The 27,471-nt window shown below is 42.9% G+C and overlaps 1 protein-coding gene and 1 pseudogene across 6 annotated transcripts in view; both read left to right on the top strand.

The window, feature by feature from the left end:
- Positions 1-27,471, top strand: part of LOC133122995 (cytochrome P450 2K1-like) — a 55,091-nt gene that overhangs the window by 7,464 nt on the left and 20,156 nt on the right. For 3 of the 6 annotated variants that reach the window (XM_061233334.1, XM_061233333.1, XM_061233332.1), the window contains exons 3-9: positions 324-473; positions 2,946-3,106; positions 5,513-5,698; positions 7,093-7,234; positions 7,494-7,678; positions 8,412-8,553; positions 9,362-9,742. In XM_061233334.1, the coding sequence (XP_061089318.1) occupies positions 324-473; positions 2,946-3,106; positions 5,513-5,698; positions 7,093-7,234; positions 7,494-7,678; positions 8,412-8,553; positions 9,362-9,549 (1,154 nt within the window). In that variant the 3' untranslated portion in view covers positions 9,550-9,742. Of the gene's footprint in view, positions 1-323; positions 474-2,945; positions 3,107-5,512; positions 5,699-7,092; positions 7,235-7,493; positions 7,679-8,411; positions 8,554-9,361; positions 9,744-27,471 lie in introns of those variants that run through there. The other 3 variants (XM_061233329.1, XM_061233331.1, XM_061233330.1) reach the window with 2 other exon arrangements.
- LOC133122998 (cytochrome P450 2K1-like) lies at positions 15,189-26,219 on the top strand (annotated as a pseudogene).

Raw genomic sequence — 27,471 nt, 5'->3', positions numbered from 1 at the left:
TCCCCCACAGTGATCAAAGGGCCAATAGGCTGTCTCTGGCGGGATGCTTTTGGCTCCAATTTATACATATATATGTATATATACAAGGCATATGGAAATCCAGTATATTATACATATATTATTATATTTCCCTATAGGCAGTGACAGTGGTCCAATAAGTGAGTTTTTTGTCTTAACTGCTGAACTGAATAATACCAGACCTACACATTTCAAAACACCAAAGCAGTTGTTGGTGTTGTTGCTTAACACAAGATACAGCAAATATGTAAATATGTATGAAATACAGATGTTAGTTTCTACCCCCACATTCTTCCCTCTCCCAGGTGTTATTTTTGCCAACGGAAACTCCTGGAAGGAGATGAGACGCTTCTCCCTCTCTACCCTGCGAGACTTTGGAATGGGCAAGAGGGGGAGCGAAGAGAAGATCATTGAGGAATCACGCCACCTCATCAAGGTCTTTGAGAATTTCAAGGGTGAGAATGAATCCTGTCTGATGTCTATCAAAATATTTTGTAATCTCCCATTTAATTTATCCATAATTTGCAATGGCCAATCATAGTTATCAGTGCTGCTTGCTGCAACCTGTAGTACTTGATTGATTTGTGAGAGCGCAGACAAGTATGTAGGCTATTCTCCAAAGCATGTGATTTTAATTGCTTCTCCTGATCACAAAAATAACATGCATACACAGATGGTAAAATGCTAAATGCTTGTGAAGAAATAAATGATTTGTGAAGTCAATATGTAAGCTGATTCCTGGCCAGAGAACATCACAAATTTCTTACAATAATGGTTCCTGAACTTGGTCCAGTGGACCTACTGTGTGCTGGATTTCATCCAACCAGTATTGCAACCTCTGAATTACCAAGTCACTAACTGTTCTTTATGTCACAATTTATATGTTCACGTCATTATAATCTACCAGCTAACCCATATTTTGTCAGAAATAGCTTGCACTATGGAAAGTTAAAGTTACATATTTGCATCTGTAATACCCCACACTAACCCAACGACAGAATTTAGCGAGGGCTGAAGGTATCAGCGTGCTCGTCCTTCTGGTGTTGCTGAAAGAATACTAATAGGGTTAAAAATTAGTGGCCCCTATGCAGACAGTCTAGATCAGCCAATAAACAAACCACGATACAAAGGCAGTAGTACCACTCTGCCTTCTGCTCTTTACTGGTCCGGGCTGACCCAGAATCTCCACAATAGGGCCAATAGATTCACCTTAGTTTATCTGACTCCATTTTAGAATAATAATTTAGATTAGTTATCCACATTTACTGGATGTCTTATTTATAATTTTGACTTGATCGCTATAGGAATCCTGTACTGAGAAGAACTCGCTGAACAATCCTCTGCTGGTACCACCGCATGTCACATCGCGCGATATGTGCACGTCTCACGAACTGACTAGATATCTGTAGTCATCACAGAGGTCGCAGGAATAGCTACTCTCGGGTATATCTGTTTACAGCCTAGGGACCCAAGCAGACCAACATAGCTACGGTTGTGCTCGACATGAATGAACTACCATGCGGAGGCGAGGGATTTACCAACATAGGTCTACAGGTGCTATACGCCATGATACAGTAAGTGGAAATAATCATCCTCCCTAGACCAGTTCGAGGGGGTAAACCACGCATTCCCTGTATAACTTTGAGTGCCAGTAAGCGAAACCAAACAGATCAAGTTTACCAATTTATTTTACCAGGCAGGTTACATACACGTAATTACATTCTAGTTCCAAATCAAAAAACATCACAACGGAAACCAAATTACGGAGTCTTAAAAGTCATACCTGGTAATAAAAGCTGCATCCGGGAGTCTGGCTACAGACACCCTGTACATAGAAATTACATGCACGGAGTGCACGGGAGGCTGATTGCATTCTCCTAGATTGCTTAGTTTGCTGTCCTTAAATCCAAAATCTGGCCTTTGAAGTTAACTCTAACAATGGGTCACCCATCTGTAATTTGGAGCTGGGGCAGAGCTCCACACAGCTTCTCCTGGTTGGTTATGATGTACAGGGTTTGCTGTTGCAGAAATAAAACCATTGCACCAGTCGCACTGAAATAATCAGAATAATACCAAACATGAATATTATCTAAACTGACTTTGTCATGAAACATCCAATGCTGTACACATAATTTAGTGACTGAGTAAAAGAGGGAGAGAGCAATAAAGGGGGGTTCAGGAGAAGGTCAGGGCCTAACAGGCCGTGCCCTCTGAAACCTTCCCGTTCCGTAAAGGATGTTGCCCCGTCGTAAAGAGTTTCACGGCTGGGGGCCTGAGTCTTCCCCCACAGGCTCCTGCCCGTATGGGTGCGGAGATAGTGGGGGTTAATGGTGCATGCTCCTAAATTACTTTACAGCCACATTTTGCCACAATACCAGAGGAAGCCAGCAAGCTGACCAGCCCTGAGTGATAATGCCAGAATAATAATTTCATAATTAATCATTTCCGCCTTACACATCCCTGTACATTTAACCAGAAACAAAGCAAATGCCAAGCCAAACCTAAATGCATCTGTGCACTGGTTTTAACAAGAAACAGCACACAGAGGATCTCACAACTGAGTGTAGGATCCACTGTATTTACTACATGGAGTTATTTTTAAATGTATTTTTAGGCAGCAAGGCCATTGTGGAATTTGGAGCAGTGTTTTTTTCTTTTTTTTTTTTAATCCTTCACAAAGGAGCTTTCTGGAGAAAAAGGGCGGCCTGTAGCATAGTGGTTAAGGTACATGACTGGAACCCGCACGGTCATGGTCCGATCCCCAGGGTAGCCACAATAAGATCCGTTCAGGTGTTGGGCCCTTGAGCAAGGCCCTGAACCCTGCTTAATCTAATCAACTGTACGTTGCCTTGGATGAGAGCGTCTGCCAAATGCTAGTAATGTAATGTAAAAAAAAAACAACTATTATTTCCTTTCTTGGTCTGAAGGTGAGCCTTTCAACACCGTTCAGCCAGTGAATTACTCCGTCTCCAACATCATCTGTGCCATCATGTACGGCATCCGCTTTGACTACGCTGACGCCACCTTCCAAAAAATGGTCAACAGGGCCAATGAAAATGTCCGGATTCTTGGTTCAGCTGAAATACAGGTACTGGTGCTTTTATGTAATTATCCCTCCAAATAAAGGTAGAAGCTTTGGAATAATTCCTGGGCAAGGCAAAAATACAACATTGGGGCAACCAAGTGGCATAGTTTGTAAAGACTGGAGCCATTTGTCCCCATTGGTAAAACATTACTATTCTGGAATAATCCTGTAATAATGTCTTAAGGGTCAAAAATGACCTGCCACTATTTTTAACAGTAAAAAAACACCTACACGATGTTGAAATTTCATGACAAAGTTTGTGATGAGTGACAGTTTGTTTCTTAGATCTGGGGTTTAAAATTCAATTAAGCTGCTCTATTTGATGGATTTGGTGAAGGTGGATCATTTTTTACCCTTAGGACAAGGGGAGTACATTACATTACATTATTGGCATTTGGCAGACGCTCTTATCCAGAGCGACGTACAACAAAGTGCATACCCATAACCAGGGATAAGTTCGCTGAAAGACCCTAGAGGTAAGTACAATTTCAACTGCTACCTGTACAACAAAGATAAGGACAAGGGCCATTTTTTTTTTTTTTTTTTTTTTTTTTGAACAAACAAACAAACAGAGCAAAAGTCACCAAAGTTAACTATCCAAACACTGCTTACCTAGCCAACTAAAATACTGATACACAAGTCACAGAGACAACAATTAAGGTTCACAGGGAGGTAGGGAGGGATGGGGAGAGGTGCTGTTTGAAGAGGTGTGTCTTCAGCTTGCGCTTGAAGGTGGGGAGGGATTCTATAGTTCTGACCTCAACGGGGAGTTCGTTCCACCACCGTGGAGCCAGAACAGACAGTAGTCGTGAGCGTGAGGTGGAGGTTCTGAGAGGGGGAGGTGCCAAGCGGCCTGTGGAGGCTGAACGAAGAGGTCTGGCAGGGGTGTAGGGTCTGATGATTTTTTGCAGATAAGCTGGGGAAGACCCTTTAACTGCTTGGAAGGCTAGCACCAATGTTTTGAATTTGATGCGAGCCATGACAGGCAGCCAGTGGAGGGAAGTAAGCAGGGGGGTGACGTGTGAGTATTTGGGAAGGTTGAAGACCAGACGAGCTGCTGCATTCTGGATGAGTTGGAGGGGTCTGATGGCAGACGCTGGGAGGCCAGCCAAGAGGGAATTGCAGTAGTCCAGGCGGGACAGAACCATCGCTTGGACCAGGAGCTGGGTCGAGTAGGGGGTGAGAAAGGGGCGGATTCTCCGTATGTTGTATAGGAAGAACCTGCAAGACCGGGTCACCGCCGCAATGTTCTCGGAAAGGGACAGTCTGCTGTCCATCACCACGCCGAGGTTCCTTGCACTGGGTGACGGCGTGAGTGTGGTATCCCCGAGGGAAATGGAGAGATCCAGATGGGGAGAGGTATTAGCAGGGATGAATATCATTTCAGTTTTACCTGGGTTGAGCTTTAGATGGTGGTTGTCCATCCAGCTCTGGATGTCCCTCAGGCAAGCAGAGATACGGGCTGAAACCTGCGTATCAGACGGCGGGAACGAGACGAAGAGTTGGGTATCGTCCGCATAGCAGTGGTAGGATAGCCCATGTGCAGTGATCACAGGGCCAAGGGAGCGAGTGTAGAGAGAAAAAAGAAGCGGGCCAAGGACTGAGCCCTGGGGAACTCCTGTGGCGAGGGGCCGAGGTGTCGATACCGAACCAGCCCAGGCAACCTGGAAGGAGCGACCAGAGAGGTAGGACTCAATCCAGTCCAGGGCTGTGCCACAGATGCCCGTTGCTGACAGGTATACAGAATGTATACAGAGTATACAGAGTATACAGAGTATACAGTATACAGTATACAGTATACAGTATACAGAGTATACAGAATGTTAAGACTACACAAGGGTTAACCCTTTAAACGGTTAATAGGTTAATAGTTACAAATATAAATATTGGATTACATTCTAAATTGTCAGAGATGTACAGGATGTTGTTCTCGTCTACTTTGTAAATATTTCATTATTTATTATTTTCTTTTATTTAAACTGAGACACATTGAGGGCAAGTGCCCTCTTTTGTAATTGTGCGGAATGTATACATAAATACAACAACAATTTTAAATTAAAATAAGTAGTTATAAGTAAAATAACAAAGATAATAATCAAGATTCAGAATGAAACAATATAATCATTTTAAATAGTAATTTAAATTACATAGCAAAAATATTGAAATGCATCTTGAAATGTTCACTTGTCAGGCTAACCAAATTATTTGTCATCACTTTGAATTAATTAATGTACACTAAAGTATTCAGTGTATATACTCCATATAGGTGACAGAGAGCTGAATCCGGAGGTGCAAGAGATGGTGTGATTATTTAAAAAAATGTTTAAAGTGTTTGTGTGTATGTTTTCTTGTGAAAATAAAGAAAAAGTAGAAAAAAAGCTGTTTCGGGTTTTGGGTTGGTTACTGCAGGTGTACAACGCGTTCCCCTGGCTGCGCTGGTGTTGTAGCTGGTTGTTGGTGAATCAGACCCAGACTTTGAAGAACGTCAAAAGCAACATTGAGGACATTATGGGTCTGGTGCTGGGACTGAAGGACACACTCAACCCCCAGGACCTCAGGGGATTTGTGGATGCCTTCCTAGTTCGACAGCAGGAGGTAAGGAGAGGGATAACTTGACCCTGGGGTTGAATTGAACTGCCCTCTGCCTCTTTCTTAACCACATGCCTTCATCATATCAAAGTAGATTCACTTAGCAAACACTCAAATTCCAAGAGATTTCAACATATATTGCACTCAGACAGGTATTGTGACTGGGAAAGGCATGTAAATATACACACCACTGGTGAAGTTGTCACTTCAAAAATATTCTGTGTGTGTGTTGTGTGAATGTATCCATTACTAGGTACTATGTATCCATTACTCATCAGTATTGTGGTCCACTTAAAATCAGCAGGGAGGTTGTTCCATGCATGTTGGAGAACTTTCCACAGTTCTGCAGACTTTGGTTGGTCCTTGCTTCTGATCTCAGCCTTGATCAAGTTTTTATGTAAAAAGTAGTTCATTGCTTTCAGTAATATGTTACTTTTTAAAATTAAATACAAAAATGTCTCGGTAAAATAAAATATTTTGGAAAATTAATATTTGGAAATCTCAAATGTGTTCTTTTATACTAACACACACACAAAAATGAACATATATATAATAAAGTCTGGGGTGCCTGAGACTTCTGCACAGTTGATATGTTCAAATGTATGGGACAACTACCGTATACATCTACTATATTTTTATTTAAATATTTCATAATTTTAATTTTTTTATTCAGTAATCTAATTTAGTCAGCCAAATGACATGTTTTTCCTGAAAACCTTTTATGGGTGCCCCTAACAATTCAGGTAAATAAAATCAAACAAAGTGAAATTGTCAATACATTTTTTAAATTTTTCATATTTTGTTTTTTCAACAAGATTTCTGTTAGATAAAAATGTGAATTCTTCATTTCATGGTTTTAAGCTGACCCCACTAACAAAGGTGGCAGAAATCGGTTGAAGAGTTTGAGTTTCTGGAGGGAAATAGAAGCAAGTTGAAAGAAATAGTTCTGCTGTGTCCACACCCCGGCCCCTAGCGGGCTGAGGAAGAGCGACACATCTTCAGGGTGTCTCATCTCTCTAAACGTGTCCGTGATTCCGAGCGTCCGAGGTGCTTATTGTGCAGTGATCAGCTAACCCTGCCAAGACCCTCCCTCTGGAGCAGCGAGCAAATTATGCCGCTCGATGTGACCCGGCCAAACTTTTGGCAGGACCGGGAATCGAAGGACTGCAGCGAACTGCAACCGCAAGACTGCTGCATCTGTTGTGCCACCATGTCCCCCAAGTTCTGCTGCGTTTGCAAACTCCTTCCTAGGCTTTCTGAGAAGTGACAAACAAGTCATACATATTTGACATCTTTAATAATTTATTTTATTAATTCATGTTTTATTATGGTTCTTTATTGTCTATTTATTGTCTATTTCTTTATTGTCTCTGTGGTGTTCTGTACCCTTTCCATCTCAGGAGTCAGACCAGCCAGGTTCCTACTTCCACAACAACAACCTGAAATTTACTGTCGGCAACCTATTCGCAGCAGGGACAGACACCACTGCAACCACCCTGAGATGGGGCCTGCTGCTGATGGCTAAGTACCCCCATATACAGGGTAGGGAAAACACACACACACACACACATTAGAATATCAGTGTTGGACTTTAGGATTTTTGATGAGAACTTAATCTCTCTCTCTCTCTCTCTCTCTCTCTCTCTCTCTCTCTCTCTCTCTCTCTCTCTCTCTCTCTCTCTCTCTCTCTCTCTCTCTCTCTCTCTCTCTCTCTCTCTCTCTCTCTCTCTCTCCTCTCTCTCTCTCTCTCTCTCTCTCTCTCTCTCTCTCTCTCTCTCTCTCTCTCTCTCTGTGGGTGCAGACCAGGTTCAGGAGGAGCTGAGTCGGGTCATTGGGGACCGGGAACCCCGGGTGGAGGACCGGAGGAACCTGCCCTACACCGACGCCGTGATCCACGAGATCCAGAGAGTGGCTAACATTGTACCCATGAGCATTCCCCACACCACAAGCTGTGATGTCACCTTCCGGGGATACTTCATCAAACAGGTTTAATCACATCCCCTAATCTGTATCTTTTAATTTATCCCTCCCTTTCTCCTTCTCTGACCCCTGTTCTATCTCTCCCTCTCTTCCTGTACTTTCTGGTTTAAAGATGTCCGGCTTCAGAACAATGAACCCAAGCACAAACCCACAGAAGTTCCAAATCAAAGTCAAACGTAGTTGCGGTCACCGGCAGAGGGTCGATAACAGAAAGGCAGACCAAACAATCAGATAAACCAAAGCGAAATCCAAAAGCACAAACCGGTAATCCAGTAATTCAAGAACAGCGGGTCAAACACAAACACTGGAGAGAATGGCGGGAGCACATTACAATCAGGCAAAGACTTAGCAAAACAGACAGGTTTATAAGGGGGAAATGATCAGGTGTGCACGATAACCAGGAAGTGAAAACAGGCAAAACAAATTAATGGGAAGACAGACTACGGAGAGCACAGAGGGTAACAAAAGGCAACATGCTGGGGACTTACACAGAAAACAGATAACAGAAAACAGATCATGACAAAAGAAAGGTTTTAAGGCTCAATTATTGACAGTCATGAGCACGGGTGAACTGATTCAACTCTTCTGTGAGCACCTTTGCTGCATTTTGTTCCATCCCTGGGGGGTTTCTGTGTTTCATATGTATATGTTCTTATGTGCATTTGTTTGTGTGTCTGAATATGTCTGCACATTTGTGTTGCATCGAGGCTAGGTACTCCTGCACGTCTGTGTGTTTCAGGGAACTATAGTGATCCCACTCCTGACGTCGGTGCTGCAGGATGAGGAAGAGTGGGAGACCCCCCACAGCTTCAACCCTGGCCACTTCCTGGATGAGAAGGGCTGCTTCATCAAGAGAGATGCCTTCATGCCCTTCTCTGCAGGTGCAGCACAGTGCAGTACATGGCAAAGCAAAGCTCTCTAATCATCTTTAACCAATGCAAGAATGCTGCAGATATGACGCATCTTCTTGATCAGGTTGCTGTTTTCATTCAGAGTGGGGACACTTGCAGGCTTTGGAAGATTTTTTCAGGGCTTCACACACTATAGACAGGGTTTATGAACTAATTAATAGCATCTTTGTTGTACGTCGCTCTGGATAAGAGCGTCTGCCAAATGCCAATAACGTAATGTAATGTAATCTTGAGAAATAAATTCTATTTTTTGTTGGGTATGGCCAGGATGGACATTTTGTTGACTCAGAATAGGTTAGGTGGTATGGGTTTGCTGGACCCTGGATTCATTCGGAAATGGTTGCTCACTGAATTTGCGTATTTTACAATGGTGAACATTGTTCAGAGGGTTCTGAGGGATTTGGGGAGAGGGAGTTCTATGTTCGGTGTACTAGGAAGGGGCATTGGAACTGTATTTTTGAACCATTACTAATGTCTATTTTCTGTAACTGGTTGATTTGTAACTCTATTCTGTGATTGTATAGTTGTGTTGCTTGTTTTGTGTGGATGTGGTTTAATTTTATTTTGTTTTTTTTCTATTTCATTTTATTATTTTCCATTTTCTGTGTGCATGTTGGTGTGCTCGTGGGTGGGTATTTTGATAATGTGATCTTATAGATCGCTCTCCTTTAGCTGTATTTATTTGCTGTGATTGTCTCTCCTGTAGCTGTATTCATGAGCTGTGATTATCTACCTCATGTAGCTGCATTTAAGTGCTGTGATTATCTCTACCTCGCAGGGCGACGGAGCTGTCTGGGAGAAAGCCTGGCCAGGATGGAGCTCTTCCTCTTCTTCACCTTCCTCCTGCAGAGGTTCCGCTTCACACCACCATCGGGGGTGTCTGAGGATGAGCTGGACCTAACACCGACAGTGAGGGCCGTCCTCAGCCCTTCTCCCCACCAGCTGTGTGCTGTGAGCCGGGCCTGAACCCCACTCCAGCTGTGTGCTGTGAGCCGGGCCTGAACCCTCCTCCAGCTGATGGTTGTGAACCTCAACTTTTTTGTCTTTCCCCAAACCATTCTTGGTCATGAGTAATTGTATGTAAGTCTCTCTATGAATCCCTACTATGTTACTAAATGTGGCTCCAAAAGTCTGAGACCACTTCTGAAAATGCTTCTATTTTAGATTATTTTCTAATTTAATACAAACTTTTTCATTTCATATTATCAGCATAACAATAAAGTTGAGCCTTTGAAAAATTGACATGAATATCAGAATTTCTCACTATTTGGTATGTCCACTTTTTGCTTTAATGGCAGTGGTAATTTGTGCAAAACCTGATTTATCTATGTCATCCCAGCATTATTTGACAATGTTCCAAAGGGTGTCTTGTGATGTTACTGAATGCTTGGCTTTTATTTTAAAAATTATTATTTTAAAAATTATTATTTTTATTATTTTTTAAATGATATTCATGGGTCAGGGGCTCGTTTCACGAAAGCAATTTGCAAGGATTTTCATCATATCATATCATATCATATCAAAACCCCGTTTTTACGAAAATGCAGCCCTTGCGAATGACTATATACAGTGGGAGCAATAATTATTTGATCCCTGGCTGATTTTGTAGGTTTGCCCACTTACAAAGAATGGAACTGTGTAGAATTTTAATCATAGGTACATTTTAACATTGATGGACAGAATATCACAAAATAATGCACAATAACAACATCATATAAATTTTATAAATTTATTATCGTATTTTTGCATGAAATAAGGATTTGATCAGCAATAATTCTGGCTCCCACAGACCAGTTAGTTTTCCATTAAGAAGCACTCCTACTCAACTCATTACCCAAAACACCTGTGTCAACTCGTTACATTGTTATGTAGCTGTATAAAAGACACCTGTCCACACAATCAATCACATTCCAACTTTTCCACCATGGGCAAGACAAAGGAGCTGTCTAAGGACATCAGGGACAAGATTGTAGACCTGCACAAGGCTGGGATGGGCTACAAGAAAATAAGCAATCAGCTTAGTGAGAAGTTAACAACTGTTGGAGCAATTATTAGAAAATGGACGAAACACAAAGTCACCGCCAATCTCCCTCGGTCTGGGGCTCCACGCAAGATCTCGCCTCGTGGGATATCAATGATCATGAGAAAGGTCAGGGATCCGCCCAGTACTACACAGGAGGAGCTTGTTAATGAACTGAAGGCAGTTGGGACCACAGTCACGAAGAGAACCATCAGTAACACACTACACCGTGAAGGATTAAAATCCTGCTGCGCGCGCAAGGTTCCTCTGCTGAGAAAGGCACATGTACAGGCCCATCTGAAGTTTGCCAAAGGACACCTGGATGATCCAGAGGAGGCTTGGGAGAAGGTGATGTGGTCAGATGAGACCAAAATAGAGCTATTTGGCATCGACTCGCCGTGTTTGGAGGAAGAGAAATGCTGAGTACAACCCCAAGAACACCATCCCCACTGTGAAGCATGGAGGTGGAAACCTTATGCTTTGGGGGGGTGTCTCAGCTAAGCGGACAGGACATTACATTATTGGAATTTGGCAGACGCTCTTATCCAGAGCAACTTACAGTTGATTAGACTAAGCAGGAGACAATCTTCCCCTGGAGAAATGCAGGGTTAAGGGCCTTGCTCAAGGGCCCAACGGCTGTGCAGATTTTATTGTGGCTACACCGGGATAAGAACCACCGACCTTGCATGTCCCAGTCATTTACCTTAACCACTACGCTACAGGACGACTTCACCGTATCGAGGCGAGGATGAATGTACCAGGAAATTTTGGGCGACAACCTCCTTCCCTCAGTGAGAGCACTGAAAATGAGTCATGGATGGGTCTTCCAACATGACAATGACCAAAAACATACGGCCAATGCAACAAAGGAGTGGCTCAAAAAGAAGCATATTAAGGTCCTGGAGTGGCCTAGCCAGTCTCCAGACCTAAATCCCATCGAAAATCTGTGGAGGGAGCTGAAGCTTCCAGTTGCCAAGCGACAGCCTCGGAACCTTAAGGATTTGGAGAGATCTGCAAAGAGGAGTGGACCAAAATCCCTCCCAAGATCTGTACAAACCTGGTGAAAAACTACAACAAACATCTGACCTCTGTGCTTGCCAACAAAGGTTTCTCCACCAAGTATTAAGTCCTATTGTTCTATGGATCAAATACTTATTTCATGTGAAAATATGATATAAAATTTATCAAATTTATATGATGTTGTTATTGTGGATTATTTTCTGATATTCTGTCTCTCAATGTTAAAATGTACCTATGATTAAAATTCTACACAGTTCCATTCTTTGTAAGTGGGCAAACATACAAAATCAGCAAGGGATCAAATAATTATTGCTCAATGTCAAACTGATAATGACAAAACAGACCAATTGCTGTTTTTCTTCTGACTAACTGATCTACCTCCTTAGTATGACGTTGCAGCAGCTCAACTAGTCAGTGAGGCTAAACAGTAACTGTGGTTAAACATCGGTCCAGCCCACAGAGAGAGTGGCTACATGTTCAATGAAGTGCAACATGCATCCATCGTAATGTACAATTTTATTATTTGCATGAAAACACTCCCATTAATGTGGTATTTTAGTCACATTATTAGCCAACTACAACTGTACAATTATTAGCGTACATGATGCTTAACAGATTGAGATGTAACTGAAGAGCAACAGCTGAGTTCAAAGACGGTCCTAACAGTGGTGGCCACTAGCGGAGCGAGCTGACAACATCGATAAGGTATAGTTAAGAGTGGTCCAGACCAACCTTGCGAAAGTATCACTTATAGAAGTAGAAGGTAGCCCAAACTTATGTAAGAATGAAACACGCTATGTTAAGGTACAGCTTAAGGGATAAATTACGAACGACGTAGGGTTAAGAAGGCTTCGGGAAACGCAGCCCATAACGTTATCTCTGAGTAGGCTACATGAATAAATTTCTCCGTAAATTATAAGGTTATAATAAAATAAAATAAAAACTTTATTTCATAACAAAGTCATTTGTTGGAAAGCAATACATATCAAAGAGAGCGAAAAAAACCATTAAGGCAGTCCAAATACATCCACTAAAAGCCAAGAACGAGTGGCCAGCTAGAATAGGTGGTAGCGTACAGGCTGTATTCACGAGTGTTTTTTAAACGTGGTTTGAATAAAGAAACGCCACTCTATGCGACAATGTTTTGGCTTACGGCCAACTTAGCTCAAATGTAGCGTCAGTATGAAGTGTGCAGCCGAACAAATACACAACCTTAGTTTAAAACTGGTTACAACGTGACATTTAGTGCGGAATTTACAACTTGCAATCAAACTTACGTTACTTACGTGCAGCAGGCTGCTGTAGTTCAGTCGCGCTGCCTGAGAGACTCAAGTTCGAGCCTTGCCAGTTATGACAACATACAGTGAGTACGCGCAAACTCGTATTGCTAGAACTGATAGCTAAGGCACGGTATGACGGGGGCGGGGCAATTTTTTGACTGGTGCCATTTTGAAATGTGTTTTTTATATCCGCACACAAATATCTCTCAACTGGAGTCTTTTGTCTTCTGGGTTAAGTTAGGTAAGGACCGAGTAGCGTGTGTGACTGGGGTAAGTAGGATAATGACTGAAAAACTGTATTATTGATATTAATGCTACTACTTATGAAATAATTTATAACCACCTTCCATGGTCAGGTCTGCAGCCCAAAGAGTATCCGATTATAAAAATGTGACATAATCGAATAAAAAAATTAAAAAAACATTTGAAAATATTAAAAGAACAGGTAACAGAAAGATTAACTGTTTATTCGCCTTTCTGTTTGGTCATAGGTTAAGTTTGCTTTGAAATGATTGTATATTTAGTTTACTGTTCTGCCTGAGCAAATGCAGAGTTGTCAGGGAAACGGGACTGCATTCATTTCCCTAAGATTTCTCGAGAGGAATTTTCTTGTGGTTTCTCATCTCAGACATTTTACTGGTGTCTTGCATAGTTAATACGGTTACTTGGTCCAGCTATGTAAGCAGTTTGGAATTGTGAGCCTTCCTTCCAGTGACATGGAAATACCTGTGGATGCCCTGACACGGTTTTTATTTTCATGCACTTGTTTTCCGTTGTCTTCTCTACATTGTCTGAGATTTAGTTTATTTTCAGCTTGTTACTGTGTTCTCTATCTTAGGTAAAATACAAAAACAATTGATGTTTAAAAATAGAATAGAATTGTCCTTGACGCTTGACTTGGAAGGGCACGAGACGCGAATAGCGAATAGTGTTTTTTTGTTTTTTTAAACGTGTTTTTTAAAGAAATGTCACTGTACTGTATGCGACAATGTTTTGGCTTACGGTCAACAACCTTACGTTATAATGGTGCAACAGAATGCTGGAGTTGAGTAGCGCTGCCTTAGAGAGAGAAGCCTTGCATGATCCCTGCTATGACAACATACAGTGAGTGAGTCACCATGACACTGCCTGCTCTATCTTAGGTAAAAGAAAAAAACAATTGATGTTTAAAAAATATTTTTTTAAAGTTGTTTTTATAGAATTTTCCTCCTTTAAAAATATATTCGTTCCACATCTGACATGGTTTGTACAGCTTGAGCAGCATAAACCTAAATGAACAGGCATTAATATACAACTCTTGGCTACACCTATTACTGAATGTATATTAAACACTGAATTGAAAAGCATTCTTTGTTTTAGATGAGGGTGAATTCAGGTAATTTGGGACACTATGGTGAGGGTTGACTCAGAAACTGCATTTACAAAGAAGTGTCCCAAATGACCTGAATACACCATATTCAAATTTACATAAACCAGCCAACTCCGGTTTCCTCCCACAGTCCAAAGACATGCAGGGTAGGCTGATTGGGGAGTCTAAATTGCCCATAGGTATGAGTGTGTGAGTGAATGGTGTGTGTGTGCCCTGCGATGGACTGGCGACCTGTCCAGGGTGTATTCCTGCCTTTCGCCCAATGTATGCTGGTATAGGCTCCAGCCCCCCTGCGACCCTGTCCAGGATAAGCGGGTTAGGATAATGAATGAATGAATGAGTTCCTGGCACATACACAAAATTTGGTCACGCCCAAAAATGTGCTCCTCACAAAGGGTATTTAACTCTAGTCATAGCACATGAAAAAACAGTTCAACAGGTTCATCTGTTCATGTAAAAATGCATGCATATGAGCAAGCAAACAAAAGTATCAAAATTATGCGTCTTATCCGTTTTGCAATTACCCAGTTGTGACAGAGATGAGGCAGTTCAAAAAGAGAGTCCAGGCAAAGGGTCGGTACACAAGCAAACAGGTTCAGCAGGGATAATCCAATAAGTGTTCGATGTCACAAGCAAAGGGTCAAATACAAGCGGGCAAATCAGACACGAACAGAATCCAAAGAATGAAGTCGAAAAACTAAAACAGGTTGATACACAGCGGTTCAAAACTAGACAGACGGAATCAGCAAAATGCAGAAGTCGAACCGGGTATCAATCAGAAAATAAAATAACGCTGGTAGGTATGGGATAGACACATAAAAATCTGGCAGAGATAGGTTTATATAGAGAGATAAGGAGGGGAAATAACAATCTGCACAATAACAAGGAAGTAAAAACGAGTGAAACTGAAAATGAATTGGAGTGAATGGGGAGACAGACTCCTAGAACTAGACTCCTAGAACGCTAACAACTTGGACAAAACCTGGACACTGAAAAACACAGAACCTGAAAACTAGGTATCTAGCTTGCTATGTGTATGTCTAACAATAAAGTTAAGTAGGCTATGCTTGAAGTGTTTGTGTTTGTCAGTTTTGGTCCCACCCAATGGCCTCAGGCCTGCTGTTTTTTTTGCTCTGGAGTGCTGATGCTGTCGACTCTCTTTCCCTCCACCCATCAGAGTGCTGCTACTACTGCCGCTATTAAAATTCCCCATCTCTCTTCTTCTCTCTCCCTCTCTGGCAAATGAGAGAAATTATTACTATTGCTACTAATCTCTCTCACTGTATCTATCTCTGTCCTGTGTTTGGGGCTGATCAGTTCATCAGGAACCATGTTTGAGGAGCTTTTACCCCAGATGCCCCCTTCCTTGACCCTTCTGGGGGTGGTGCTGGTGCTGTTTTTGCTCTACCTGCTCTCCTCCACGCCTGGGCCTGGAAAAGACCCACCGGGACCCAGACCCCTGCCTCTCCTCGGGAACCTGCTCCACCTGGACTTGAAACAGCTCCATGTGTCTCTCTGTGGGGTAAGGACTGAAAAACTGTATTATTATTATTATTATTATTATTATTATTATTACTATTATTATTTTCATATCTAATTTCTTATTCGGCAATTAAGTTTGAGGAAATCTGTGTCCATCCAATCCTCTGTGACATTTTTTGTGCTGACATAGATCTACGTATCATCGGCGTAGCAGTGAAAATTGAGACCATGGTGGTGAATTATTTGATCAAGAGGAAGCATGTAGATATTTAATAGAAGGGGGCCCAGAACTGATCCTTGGGGGACACCTTGAGGGATAGGGGCTGTGGAGGACCTGTGATTGCCTAAAGTGATTAAATGTTGTCTCTCAGTGAGGTATGATGTGAACCAGGCAGGAGCAGTATCAGTTAGACCGATGATGGAGTGTAGACAGGAGATAAGGATGTTGTGACTGATGGTGTCAAAAGCAGCACTGAGTTCAAGGAGGAGGAGGATGTTCAAAGAGCCAGTGTCAAAACTCTGATGAGTGTGGTCTTGGTGATGTGTAGTGGACAGAAACCAGATTGGAATGGACCAAAAGCCTTATTGCTGGACACATGCCAGGTTCTGTATTTTTCGTTGTCGAGGCTTTGTCTAAGTGCTTAGCGTTTCCATGTTTTGTTACCCTCTGTGCACACCGTAGTCTGTCTGTCAGTTCAGTTCACTTCATTAATTCGGTCCACCTGTGTTTCATTTCGTGATTGTTTCCCACACCTGATTGCCATTTGCCAAAAACCCCTTTGTTTGTCTAGTTCTTCACCAGATTGTTATGTGTCCCGACCATACTCTCCAGCACTATATTCTGATTGATAACCGTTGCGACCTGTTTTGTTTTCAACTCCGGCCTTTAGCTTATCCCATCTGTCAACTTTGGGAGCGCTGTTTATCAACCTTTTTTTGTTTTTCGACCTCTGTCTTTGGATTCTGTTTTTGTCTGCTCTGCCTGCTTGTTATCGCCCTTCACCTGTGACCACGACTTCGTTTTGGATTATCCTGGTTATCTCTGTTTGCTGGTGTATTGACCCTTTGCCTCCAATCAGGGATGCATATTCAACCATGCCATTATATAAATAAATGTAATCAACACCTACAATCCAATTGGAATCGAGTATTCACCCAAACCATGGTATGAACAGAGACTAAATCCTGTTATTTCCTGTCTCTCCAGATGTATGAGAAATATGGGTCTGTGTTCACTGTACACTTGGGCCCAAAGAAAGTGGTCGTCCTGGCAGGCTACAAGACAGTCAAACAGGCACTGGTCAACTACGCTGAAGAGTTTGGAGACCGGGAAATTGCACCCATATTTAGAGATGCTTTTAAAGAGCATGGTATGCAATCCAGTTCAATCCTGGGCATCTGTAGGTTTGACCAACTACATGCATTTATCCATTTGTCCAACTGGACATAGCCACAGTCATTGAGTGTTGAAACATACTTTTTTCCCCCACAGTGATCAAAGGGCCAATAGGCTGTCTCTGGCGGGATGCTTTTGGCTCCAATTTATACATATATATGTATATATACAAGGCATATGGAAATCCAGTATATTATACATATATTATTATATTTCCCTATAGGCAGTGACAGTGGTCCAATAAGTGAGTGTTTTGTCTTAACTGCTGAACTGAATAATGCTGAACAGACCTACACATTTCAAAATACCAAAGCAGTTGTTGGTGTTGTTGCATAACACAAGATACAGCAAATATGTAAATATGTATGAAATACAGATGTTAGTTTCTACCCCCACATTCTTCCCTCTCCCAGGTGTTATTTTTGCCAACGGAAACTCCTGGAAGGAGATGAGACGCTTCTCCCTCTCTACCCTGCGAGACTTTGGAATGGGCAAGAGGGGGAGCGAGGAGAAGATCATTGAGGAATGTCGCCACCTCATCAAGGTCTTTGAGAATTTTAAGGGTGAGAGAGAAATCAGCCTGGATTCAATCAAAATATTGTTGTAATCTCCCATTTAATTTCTCCCTAATTTGCAATGGCCAATCATAGGACTACTTGCTGCAACCTACAGTTCATGATAGATTTGAGAGAGAGCAGACAAGTATGTAGGTTATTCTCGAATGCATGTGATTTCAGTCATTTCTTCTTAACATAGAAATAAAATACTAACACAAACGGTAAAATGCTCAATGATTGTGAAGAAAAGAATTTGTGAAGTCAATACAGTACTGTGCAGAAGTCTTAGGCACCTATATAATATTCTGTACAGATAAGATTCTTTCAAAAATAATTCAATGAGAGGTCCTAAATAAACGTACTATACATTTTACATTACATTTTAGTAATTTGGCAGAATAGTTAAAAACTGAATCAAATGATTTTTTGTGACCACCCTTCAGCATTAAAACTGCATCACTTCTCTGAGATAGCCAACGCTGTCCTGCAGTTCTTTAAGATAATCAGCAGGGAGGTTGTTCCATGCATGTTGGAGAACTTGCCAGACTTTTGTCGGCTCCCTGCTTCTGATCTCAGACAGCCTTGATCAAGTTTTTATGTAAAAAGTAGTAAATTGCTTACAGTAATATATTACTTTTGTAAATTAAATACAAAAATGTCTCTGCAAAATTAAATCTTTTAGAAAATGAATATTTGGAAATCTCAAATGTGTTCTTTTATACACACACAAAAAACATATATATAATAAAGTTTAGGGTGCCTCAGACTTCTGCACAGTACTGTATACAAGCTGATTCCTGGCCGGAGAACATCACAAATTCCATTTCTTAGAGGAATGGTTCCTGAACTTGGTCCAAGGCGGCACGGATGGTGCAGTGGGTAGCAAGGACTCCACTGTGCGGAGTTTGCATGTTCTCCCCGTGTCGCATGGGTTTCCTCCCACAGTCCAAAGACATGCAGGTTAGGCTGATTGGAGAGTCTAAATTGCCCGTGGGTATGAGTGTGTGAGTGAATGGTGTGTGTGCCCTGCGATGGACTGGTGACCTATCCAGGGTGTATTCCTGCCTTTTCGCCCAATGTATGCTGGGATAGGCTCCAGCCCCCCTACGACCCTGTTCAGGATAAGCAGGTTAAGATAATCTGTGCACTGGTTTTAACAAGAAACAGCACACAAAGTCAATCTCACAACCCAGTTTAGGATCCACTGTAAGTACTCCATGGAGTTATTTTTAAATGTGTTGGAGGCAGCAAGGCCATTGTGTAATCTGGATGAGTGTTTTTTTAAAATCCTTTAAACAGGAGCTTTCTGCGGAAAAAAACATATTATTTCCTTTCTTCGTCTGAAGGCGAGCCTTTCGACACCATTCAGCCAGTGATGTCTCCAACATCATCTGTGCCATCATGTATGGCTTCCGCTTTGACTACGCTGACCCTGCCTTTCAAAAAATGGTCGACAGGGCCAATGAAAATGTCCGGACTGTTGGTTCATCTCAAATACGGGTACTGGTGCTTTTATGTAATTGTCTCTCCAAATGAAGGTAGAAACTTGAAGCTTTGTAATTATTCCAGACCAAGGCAATAATACAACATTTGGCATAGTTTGTAAAGACTGGATAGTAAAAAGTGACCTGGGTAAAAAGTGACCTGCCACTATGTTTAACGGCAGAGAAAACCCCCTAAATGATGTTGAAATTTGATGACAAAGTTTGTGATGAGTGACAGGTTCTTTCTTCATGCAAAATAGATTTAGGGTTTCAAATTCAATTAAGCTATTAATTGATAGCTTATTTACACCCTTAGGGAGTATACAGAATGTTAAGACTACACAAGGGTTAATATGGTTAATAGGTTAACAGTTACAAATATAAATATTGGATTACTTTCAAAATTGACTTGCAGGATGTTGTTCTCGTATTTGTCCCAGGTCTGTCCTCATATTTCGTATGATGACATGGCTCAGGCAGTAAGAGCAGTTGTCTGGCAGTCAGAGGGTTGCCGGTTCGATCCCCTGCCCGGGCTGTGTCAAAGTGTCCCTGAGCAGGACACCTAACCCCCAAAAATGCTCCTGACGAGCTGGTCGGTGCCTTGCATGGCAGCCAATCGCCGTTGGTGTGTATGAATGGATGAATGAGAAGCATCAATTGTACAGCGCTTTGGATAAAGGCGCTATATAAATGCCTGCCATTATTTATTATTTTCCTTTAAACTCAGAGACACATTGAGAGTAGTTGCCTTCTTTTGCAATTGTGCCGAATGTACACATAAATAGAACAATTTGAAAGGGAAAGTAGTAATAAGTAGTAATAAATAAAATAACTAAACTAACAGGATTCAAAAGGAAACAATACAATCATTTAAAATAATAATTTATAATATATAGCAAAATAAATGACATTAAAATGATATCTTGTAACATTCACTTGTCTCATAACACTCACAAGTCAGGCTAACCAAATTATTTGTCATTACTTTGAATGAATTTATGTACACTAAATTATTCAGTGTATATACTCCATATAGGTGACAGAGAGCTGAATCCAGAGGTGCAATTGATGATGGGGCGATTATTAAATCATGTTTGTGTGTATGTTTTATTGTGAAAAAAATAAAAATAAAATCCTGATCCTGTTTTGTGTTGGTTACTGCAGCTGTACAACATGTTCCCCTGGCTGCGCTGGTGTTGTGGCCGGTGGCTGGTGAATCGGACCCAGATTTTGAAGAACGTCAAAAACAACATTGAGGAGATTATGGGGCTGGTGCTGGGACTGAAGGACACACTGAACCCCCAGGACCTCAGGGGATTTGTGGACGCCTTCCTAGTTCGACAGCAGGAGGTAGGGAGAGGGAGAACTGGACCCTGGGGTAGAATTGAACTTCCCTCTGCCTCTTCCTCAACCACAAGCCTTATATTACAGTAGATTCACTTAGCAAACAACAAGCAAATTCCAAGAGATTTCCACATAAATTTCATTCAGACGGGTATTGTGCCTGGGAAAGTCCCATGGGCTGGAGTGGTAAAAACCATGAGAATCAGCATGGTGTTCTACTTAAAATTGCTTGATAAATACTAAAATGTATAGTAGGCTCCAGCATTATTGGCACCCTTAATACATCCTTTTATTTAAATATATTTCCTCTCATGTTTAAATGTTTTTTATTCAGTACTTTGATTTGTCGTTCTGAATAAGAACTAGCAAGTGATTGATTGACAGTTTGCTAGCAACTGTCTGTAGTTACTTTTGCTGGCAAAATGTCTACCTTAGCTTTCTAACAAGTTTTCTGTTGGATAAAATTGTGAATTCTTTATTTCATGGTTTTAAGTTGGCGTGACCACACTACTAAAGTTCGCAGACAACGGTATAAGGCTTCTCTAATAAGTTTCTGGAGGGAAATGGAAGTCACTTCAAGCAAGTTGAAAGAAGTAGTTCAGCTGTGTTTGCAAACTCCTTCCGACGCTTTCTGAGAAGTGCCAAACAAGTATCTTACTGATCATGGGCTGTAATACATATTTGACATCGTTAATAATTTATTTGATAAATTCATGTTTTATTATGCTTCTGTTTTCTTTATTGTCTCTGTGGTGTTCTGTATCTGTTCCCTCTCAGGAGTCAGACCAGCCGGATTCCTACTACCACAACAACAACCTGAAATTTACTGTCGGCAACCTTTTTGGAGCAGGGACAGATACCACTGCTACCACCCTGAGATGGGGCCTGCTGCTGATGGCCAAGTACCCCCACATACAGGGTAGGGAAACACACACACACACACACACACACACACATTAGAATATCAATATTGGGCCTTAGGATTTTTTATTGTGTCGGCCTGTAGTGTAGTGGTTAAGGTAAATGACTGGGACACGCAAGGTCGGTGGTTTGAATCCCAGTGTAGCCACAATAAGATCCACACAGCTGTTGGGCCCTTGAGCAAGGCCCTTAACCCTGCATTGCTTCAGGGGAGGATTGTCTCCTGCTTAGTCTAATCAACTGTACATCGCTCTGGATAAGAGCGTCTACCAAATGCCAATAATGTAATGATCTCTCTCTCTCTCTCTCTCTCTCTCTCTCTCTCTCTCTCTCTCTCTCTCTCTCTCTCTCTCTCTCTCTCTCTCTCTCTCTCTCTCTCTCTCTCTCTCTCTCTCTCTCTCTCTCTCTCTCTCTCTCTCTCTCTCTCTCTCTCTCTCTCTCTCTCTCTCTCTCTCTCTCTCTCTGGGTGCAGACCAGGTTCAGCAGGAGCTGAATCAGGTAATTGGGGACCGAGAACCCCGGGTGGAGGACCGGAGGAAACTGCCCTACACAGACGCCGTGATCCACGAGATCCAGAGAGTGGCTAACATTGCACCCATGAGCCTTCCCCACACCACCAGCTGTGATATCACCTTCCAGGGATACTTCATCAAGAAGGTTCAATCATCTCCCCTCTTTTATATATTTTCATTTATCCCTCCCTTTCTCCTTCTCTGATCCATATTCTATCCCTCCCTCTCTTCCCCTACTTTCTGGTTTGGTGCTCAATTATTGACAGTCATGAGCACGGGTGACCTGATTCAATTCTTCTATGAGCAACTTTGCTGCAGTTTTCTCCATCCCTGAAGGGTTTCTGTGTTTTTCATGTTCATATGTGCTACGTATGTGCATTTGTGTGTCTGAATATGTGTGCACATTTGTGTTGCATGTAGGCTACATACTTGTGCTTGTCTGTGTGTTTCAGGGAACTATGGTGATCCCACTCCTGATGTCAGTGCTGCAGGATGAGGAAGAGTGGGAGACCCCCCACAGTTTCAACCCTGGCCACTTCCTGGATGAGAAGGGCTGCTTCATCAAGCGAGATGCCTTCATGCCCTTCTCTGCAGGTACAGCACAGTGCAGTACATGACAAAGCTGTCATGTTTTCACTGTGTAGTCTTTTGTCTTAGTGCATCGCGTTTCCATGTCTTAATACCCTCTGTGCACACCATAGTCGCCCTGTTATTCTTTTCACCTGCATTTTCACTTCCTGATTGTTTACCATACCTGATTGCCAGTTCCTCTTGTTACCTGCATTATAAAAGCCCCTGGATTTGTACGTCTCGTCACCAGATTGTGTCTTCATCATACTCTCCAGAGTTATTATCTGATTGATTTCTGTTACGACCTGTTTCGCCTCGACTTCTGCATTTTGCTTTTCCCGTCTAGTTTGGATCCGGCTTTACAACTTTTGTTTTTGGATTCTGTTTTTGTCTGCTTTGCCTGCCTGTTATCTACCCTTCCCCTGTGACCATGCCCCCGATTTGGATTATCCTCACTGTTCATGTTTGCTGCTGTATTGATCCATTGCTTGGACACTGTACTACGAACTGCCGTATCCCATTCCATTCACTGGCTCTCAACCTCCACCTGTCTGACCTGCTTTATTCATAATAAAGACTTTGTTATAAAATCTACATCTTGGTCTCGCATGTGGGTCTGGTGTTCTACAAGCCTGATAGAACAATCTGGCCAGAATGGTCCCAGCAAGCCCAACCCCGGCTATGGAGACTCCAGGGACAACGCCTGGGAGTGCACAAGAACAAACTTTGCTCTCTAAGCCAAGACGTGAACTCCTTACTCCACCAGGTGGCCACATTGGCTAATACCCTGGCAAGCTCCTATGTCTCCACGCCTCCACCTGCTCCTGCGCAGGAACCGGTCCCGTCCCGTCCGGAGCTCTGCCTGCCACCGCTGGAGCACTATGATAGTGAACCCAAGCACTGCGCCTCCTTCCTGTCCCAGTGCTCTTCGAGCTCCAACGTTCCACCTTCCCCACCGAACGGTCCAAGGTGGCTTATGTCATCACTCTCCTGTCTGGTCGAACCCGTGAGGGGGGAACTGCCTTTTGGGACTCTGGCGCCCCTGAATGCTACAACTTCGCCCCCTCCTCCACCGCCATGAAGAGGGTGTTTGATTGGGCCGTCCTCCGTTTGGCATCCGCCAAACCTGATATAGCTGAATTTGTGGCCGCCTCTCCCAAGTGTTCCCGGGGGAAGTCCAGTAACCAGCGGCCCCAGGGACTCCTCCAACCACTGTCTGTTCCTCGTCGCCCATGGTCCCACATGGCTTCATCACTGGTCTACCCGTCACCAAAGGAATATCCGTTGTCCTGATGGTGGTAGAGCTGTTGAAGAATGTTTTCAAAATAAGGGCACTTCATCGCCTTACCCAAGCTTCCATCATTTAAAGAGAAGGCCAAACTCTTAGTTCTCCATGTGCTCCGCCTGCACGACCTTCCCCTGGAGGTCACCTCGTACCGAGGCCCTCAGTTCTCCAGTCAGTTCTAGAAGGCCTTCTGCATGCTCATCCAAGGTACAACTCTCGTCCAGCTTCCACCCCCAGACTAACAGGCCGATGGAGCATCTCAACCAGGAACTGTAGAAGAAGCTTGACTGCATGGCGGAGAAATCTCCAAGTCCTAGTGTAACCATACAGATACAATCGGAACCCTCGAAGAATACATCAACTTCCAAACTAGTACAACAATACAATAGCTAATACAAAAAAAATATATATATATATATATATATATATATATACAACAATATAAGTGCCATTACAGTCTACGGCATATATAAGGCTAATCATGGTGGTAGGTTAGGGAGGGAAAGGTGTAGCCTGAAGAGATGAGTCTTCAGTCTGCGCTTGAAAGAGGTCAGAGACTGTTCTGACATCCACCAGGAGGTCATTCTACCACCGTGGGGCCAGGACAGACAGCAGTCGTGAGCGAGAAGTGCAGGTGTGGCAAGGGGGAGGCGCCAGACGGCACAAAGTGGCAGAATGGAGGGGTCTTCCTGGTGTATAGGTCTTGATAAGTGATTGAATGTATACAGGGGCTGATCTCTTAACTGCCTGGTACACGAGCACCAAAAAATTGGAGAAGGGAGAGGTTAGAGCAGGGATGAAGATTACCTCTGTCTTACCTGGGTTGAGTTTTAGATGGTGGTTGCCCATCCAGCTCTGGATGTCTCTCAGGCAGGCGGAGATACGGGTAGAGACCTGTGTGTCTGATGGGGGAAAGGAGAGAAAGAGTTGGGTGTCATCGGCATCACAATGATATAAGATGCCATGAGCAGAGATAACAGGGCCAAGGGATCTTGTGTAAATGGAGAAGAGGAGGGGTCCGAGGACTGTTGCCCGTCTCCTCCACTGGATTGTCTCCATTTGCCTGCTGCCTGCGCTATCGGGCTCCTATGTTCCCTGAGGAGGAGAGAGAGGTTGCTGGTGGCTCAGCTCCTCATTCGGCGGGCCCGTCAAACCTGGAAGAGGGCCGGAACCGCGCTTTTAAAGAGTGTCTCTGAAATGAGGAGTGTAGGAGGAGTATGGCCGGACCCCCGCTACACTGTCGGCCAGAAGGTCTGGCTGTCATCCAGGGACATTCCCCTCCACTCAGCCTGTCCCAAGCTTACCCCCAGGTTCATTGGCCCCTTCACCATCACCCATGTTCTCACCCTCTCTGCAGTCAGACTTTTTTTTGTTAAGTGTGAACATCTGGAGGGTGTATTGCTTGGGAGTGGTGTATGTTGTTGGGTAGTACTCTCACACACTATATGCAGTATTCATGGTCCAATACGCAACATCTGAAGAAATAAATGAGTAGCTCTATTACATTTTTTGTTGGGTAAGGCTAAGACAACTGACTCGGCTGACTTGGCAAAAGAGTTGAGGCGGTATGGGTTCACAGGACCCTTTGCATGTAATAAGGGGTTCATTCGGAAGTGGTTGTTCATGGAATTAGCATATTTTACAATGGTGAACAATGTTCAGGGGTTCTGGGCGATTATCTATTTCTCCGGTAGCTGTATTTATTTGCTGTGCTTATCTCTCGCCTGTTGCTGTATGTATGTGCTGTGTCTATCTCTCCTATAGCTGTATTTAAGTGCTGTGATTATCTCTTTCCTGTAGCTGTATTTAAGTGCTGTGATTATCTCTTGCTCGCAGGGCGACGGGCCTGTCTGGGAGAGAGCCTGGCCAGGATGGAGCTCTTCCTCTTCTTCACCTTCCTCCTGCAGAGGTTCCGCTTCACACCACCACCGGGGGTGTCTGAGGATGAGCTGGACCTGACGCCGACCGTGGGGCTCTCCCTCACCCCTTCCCCCCACCAGCTGTGTGCTGTGAGCCGGGCCTAAACCCCACTCCAGCTGTGTGTAGTGAGCCGGGCCTAAACCCCACTCCAGCTGTGTGTAGTGAGCCGGGCCTAAACCCCACTCCAGCTATGTGCTGTGAGCCGGGCCTAAACCCCACTCCAGCTGTGTGTAGTGAGCCGGGCCTAAACCCCTCTCCAGCTGATGAGTGTGAACCACACCTTTTCTGTTCTTCACCAAACCTTTCTTGGTCATGAGTTACAATAAATGTTTATCTGGATATGAGTGTCTGCAAGATTATTAAATATACTGTATGTCTCCCCTGCACAGCTGAGGGCACATTCATAAGGGGTAAAGTATGTTTTAAAATGTTGCTAATGGGTTAGATGCTCAAAATATATGCAATATTACCACATAATATCATCATGCATGTTTCTCATTCATTTTATACATTTTAATTTGTTTCCTGACTTGACTGAATTGAAATAGACCCTGACTTAAGCTCATATTTTTACAATTTTTTGATACATATTGAAAATATGTTTTAGCCATGTTCAAACACACCTTTTCAGACTATACCTTAGTACTCCTTCCTGATTTACCCACCCCCCCTTCCAAAATCCCTCTTGTGATGTGATGAAACCAAAGTGTATAAAATACCCTGTAAAAAATGAAATATATATACAGTATGTCTTTGTCCCAAACGTCATGGGTCATATGTGTTCCGACCAGAAGAGGCCGCCACAAAACTAAATGTTTTTCAGCTGTAGCCTTTAGTGTGGAGAAGCAACCAGAAGTCTGCAGCCACTAGAGGCATGGAATGGAATTATGGTTTTGGAAAGTGGTCATACTTACAAGGAATTCTTCATTGGTGGCATTTAATGTATCAGCTAGTGGTGTTTTTCTTTATCTTACTTTATCATAGGGCGGTTACAAAATGGGTCTCACTGCCACACCAATAAAGCACCCTCCACTGTCCCATTCACAGCTCCTCTCCTTCTACCAGAGCATAGCACAGACTTCATGGCTGTCTTTATGGCATACTGATTACTTTATGGAATACTTAAGCATTATGGAACGAGAACCCGTCGCTGTGCCAATATCCACAATATTCCACTAGGGTTGCCACATTTCATTTGTAAAAACCGGGACATTTGACGCGCCATTAGTGCTCTCTTTTGTCGGAGTTGTACGTTCTATATAGTTGTACGTTTGTTTTGTTTTTTTTGCTGCTGGTTACTTCCCTGATGTTGTTCTCTCGTCCTCCACATCCGTCTCTCCCCAATTTTATAAAACCGACAAAATAAAAAATAAATAAATTAGAAGTATTAGGCTAGTAGCTAGCTGAACTTTCCTATGGTGGGGTCGTTGAAGTGAATGCACGCGCCAGACTGACAGCCCGTGCAGCAGTTGCTAGGTGATAAGGTAAACTTTTGTATTTCTGCTACCAATTAAAATGAAGTATAGGCATATGGCCAATCGTCGCTGTGCTTTATTCATGTTTTACCTGTTTACAGACAAGGGATTGGATGTCTAAACGTAAAGAGGAAAAACCAGAATAGCAGGAGAAGAATACGGTTTTATTTGGAACTCTGACATTTAGAAGTACAAAAAACTGTGACAATAGGTGTCCCGGCACACTGACTCACACAAGTCATTTGTTTAGGTA

Source organism: Conger conger, chromosome 2, assembly GCF_963514075.1.
Source record: "Conger conger chromosome 2, fConCon1.1, whole genome shotgun sequence".
NCBI lineage: Eukaryota > Metazoa > Chordata > Actinopteri > Anguilliformes > Congridae > Conger > Conger conger.
Note: the sequence above shows the minus strand (reverse complement) of the source record. Positions and strands in the feature narration are given on the sequence as shown.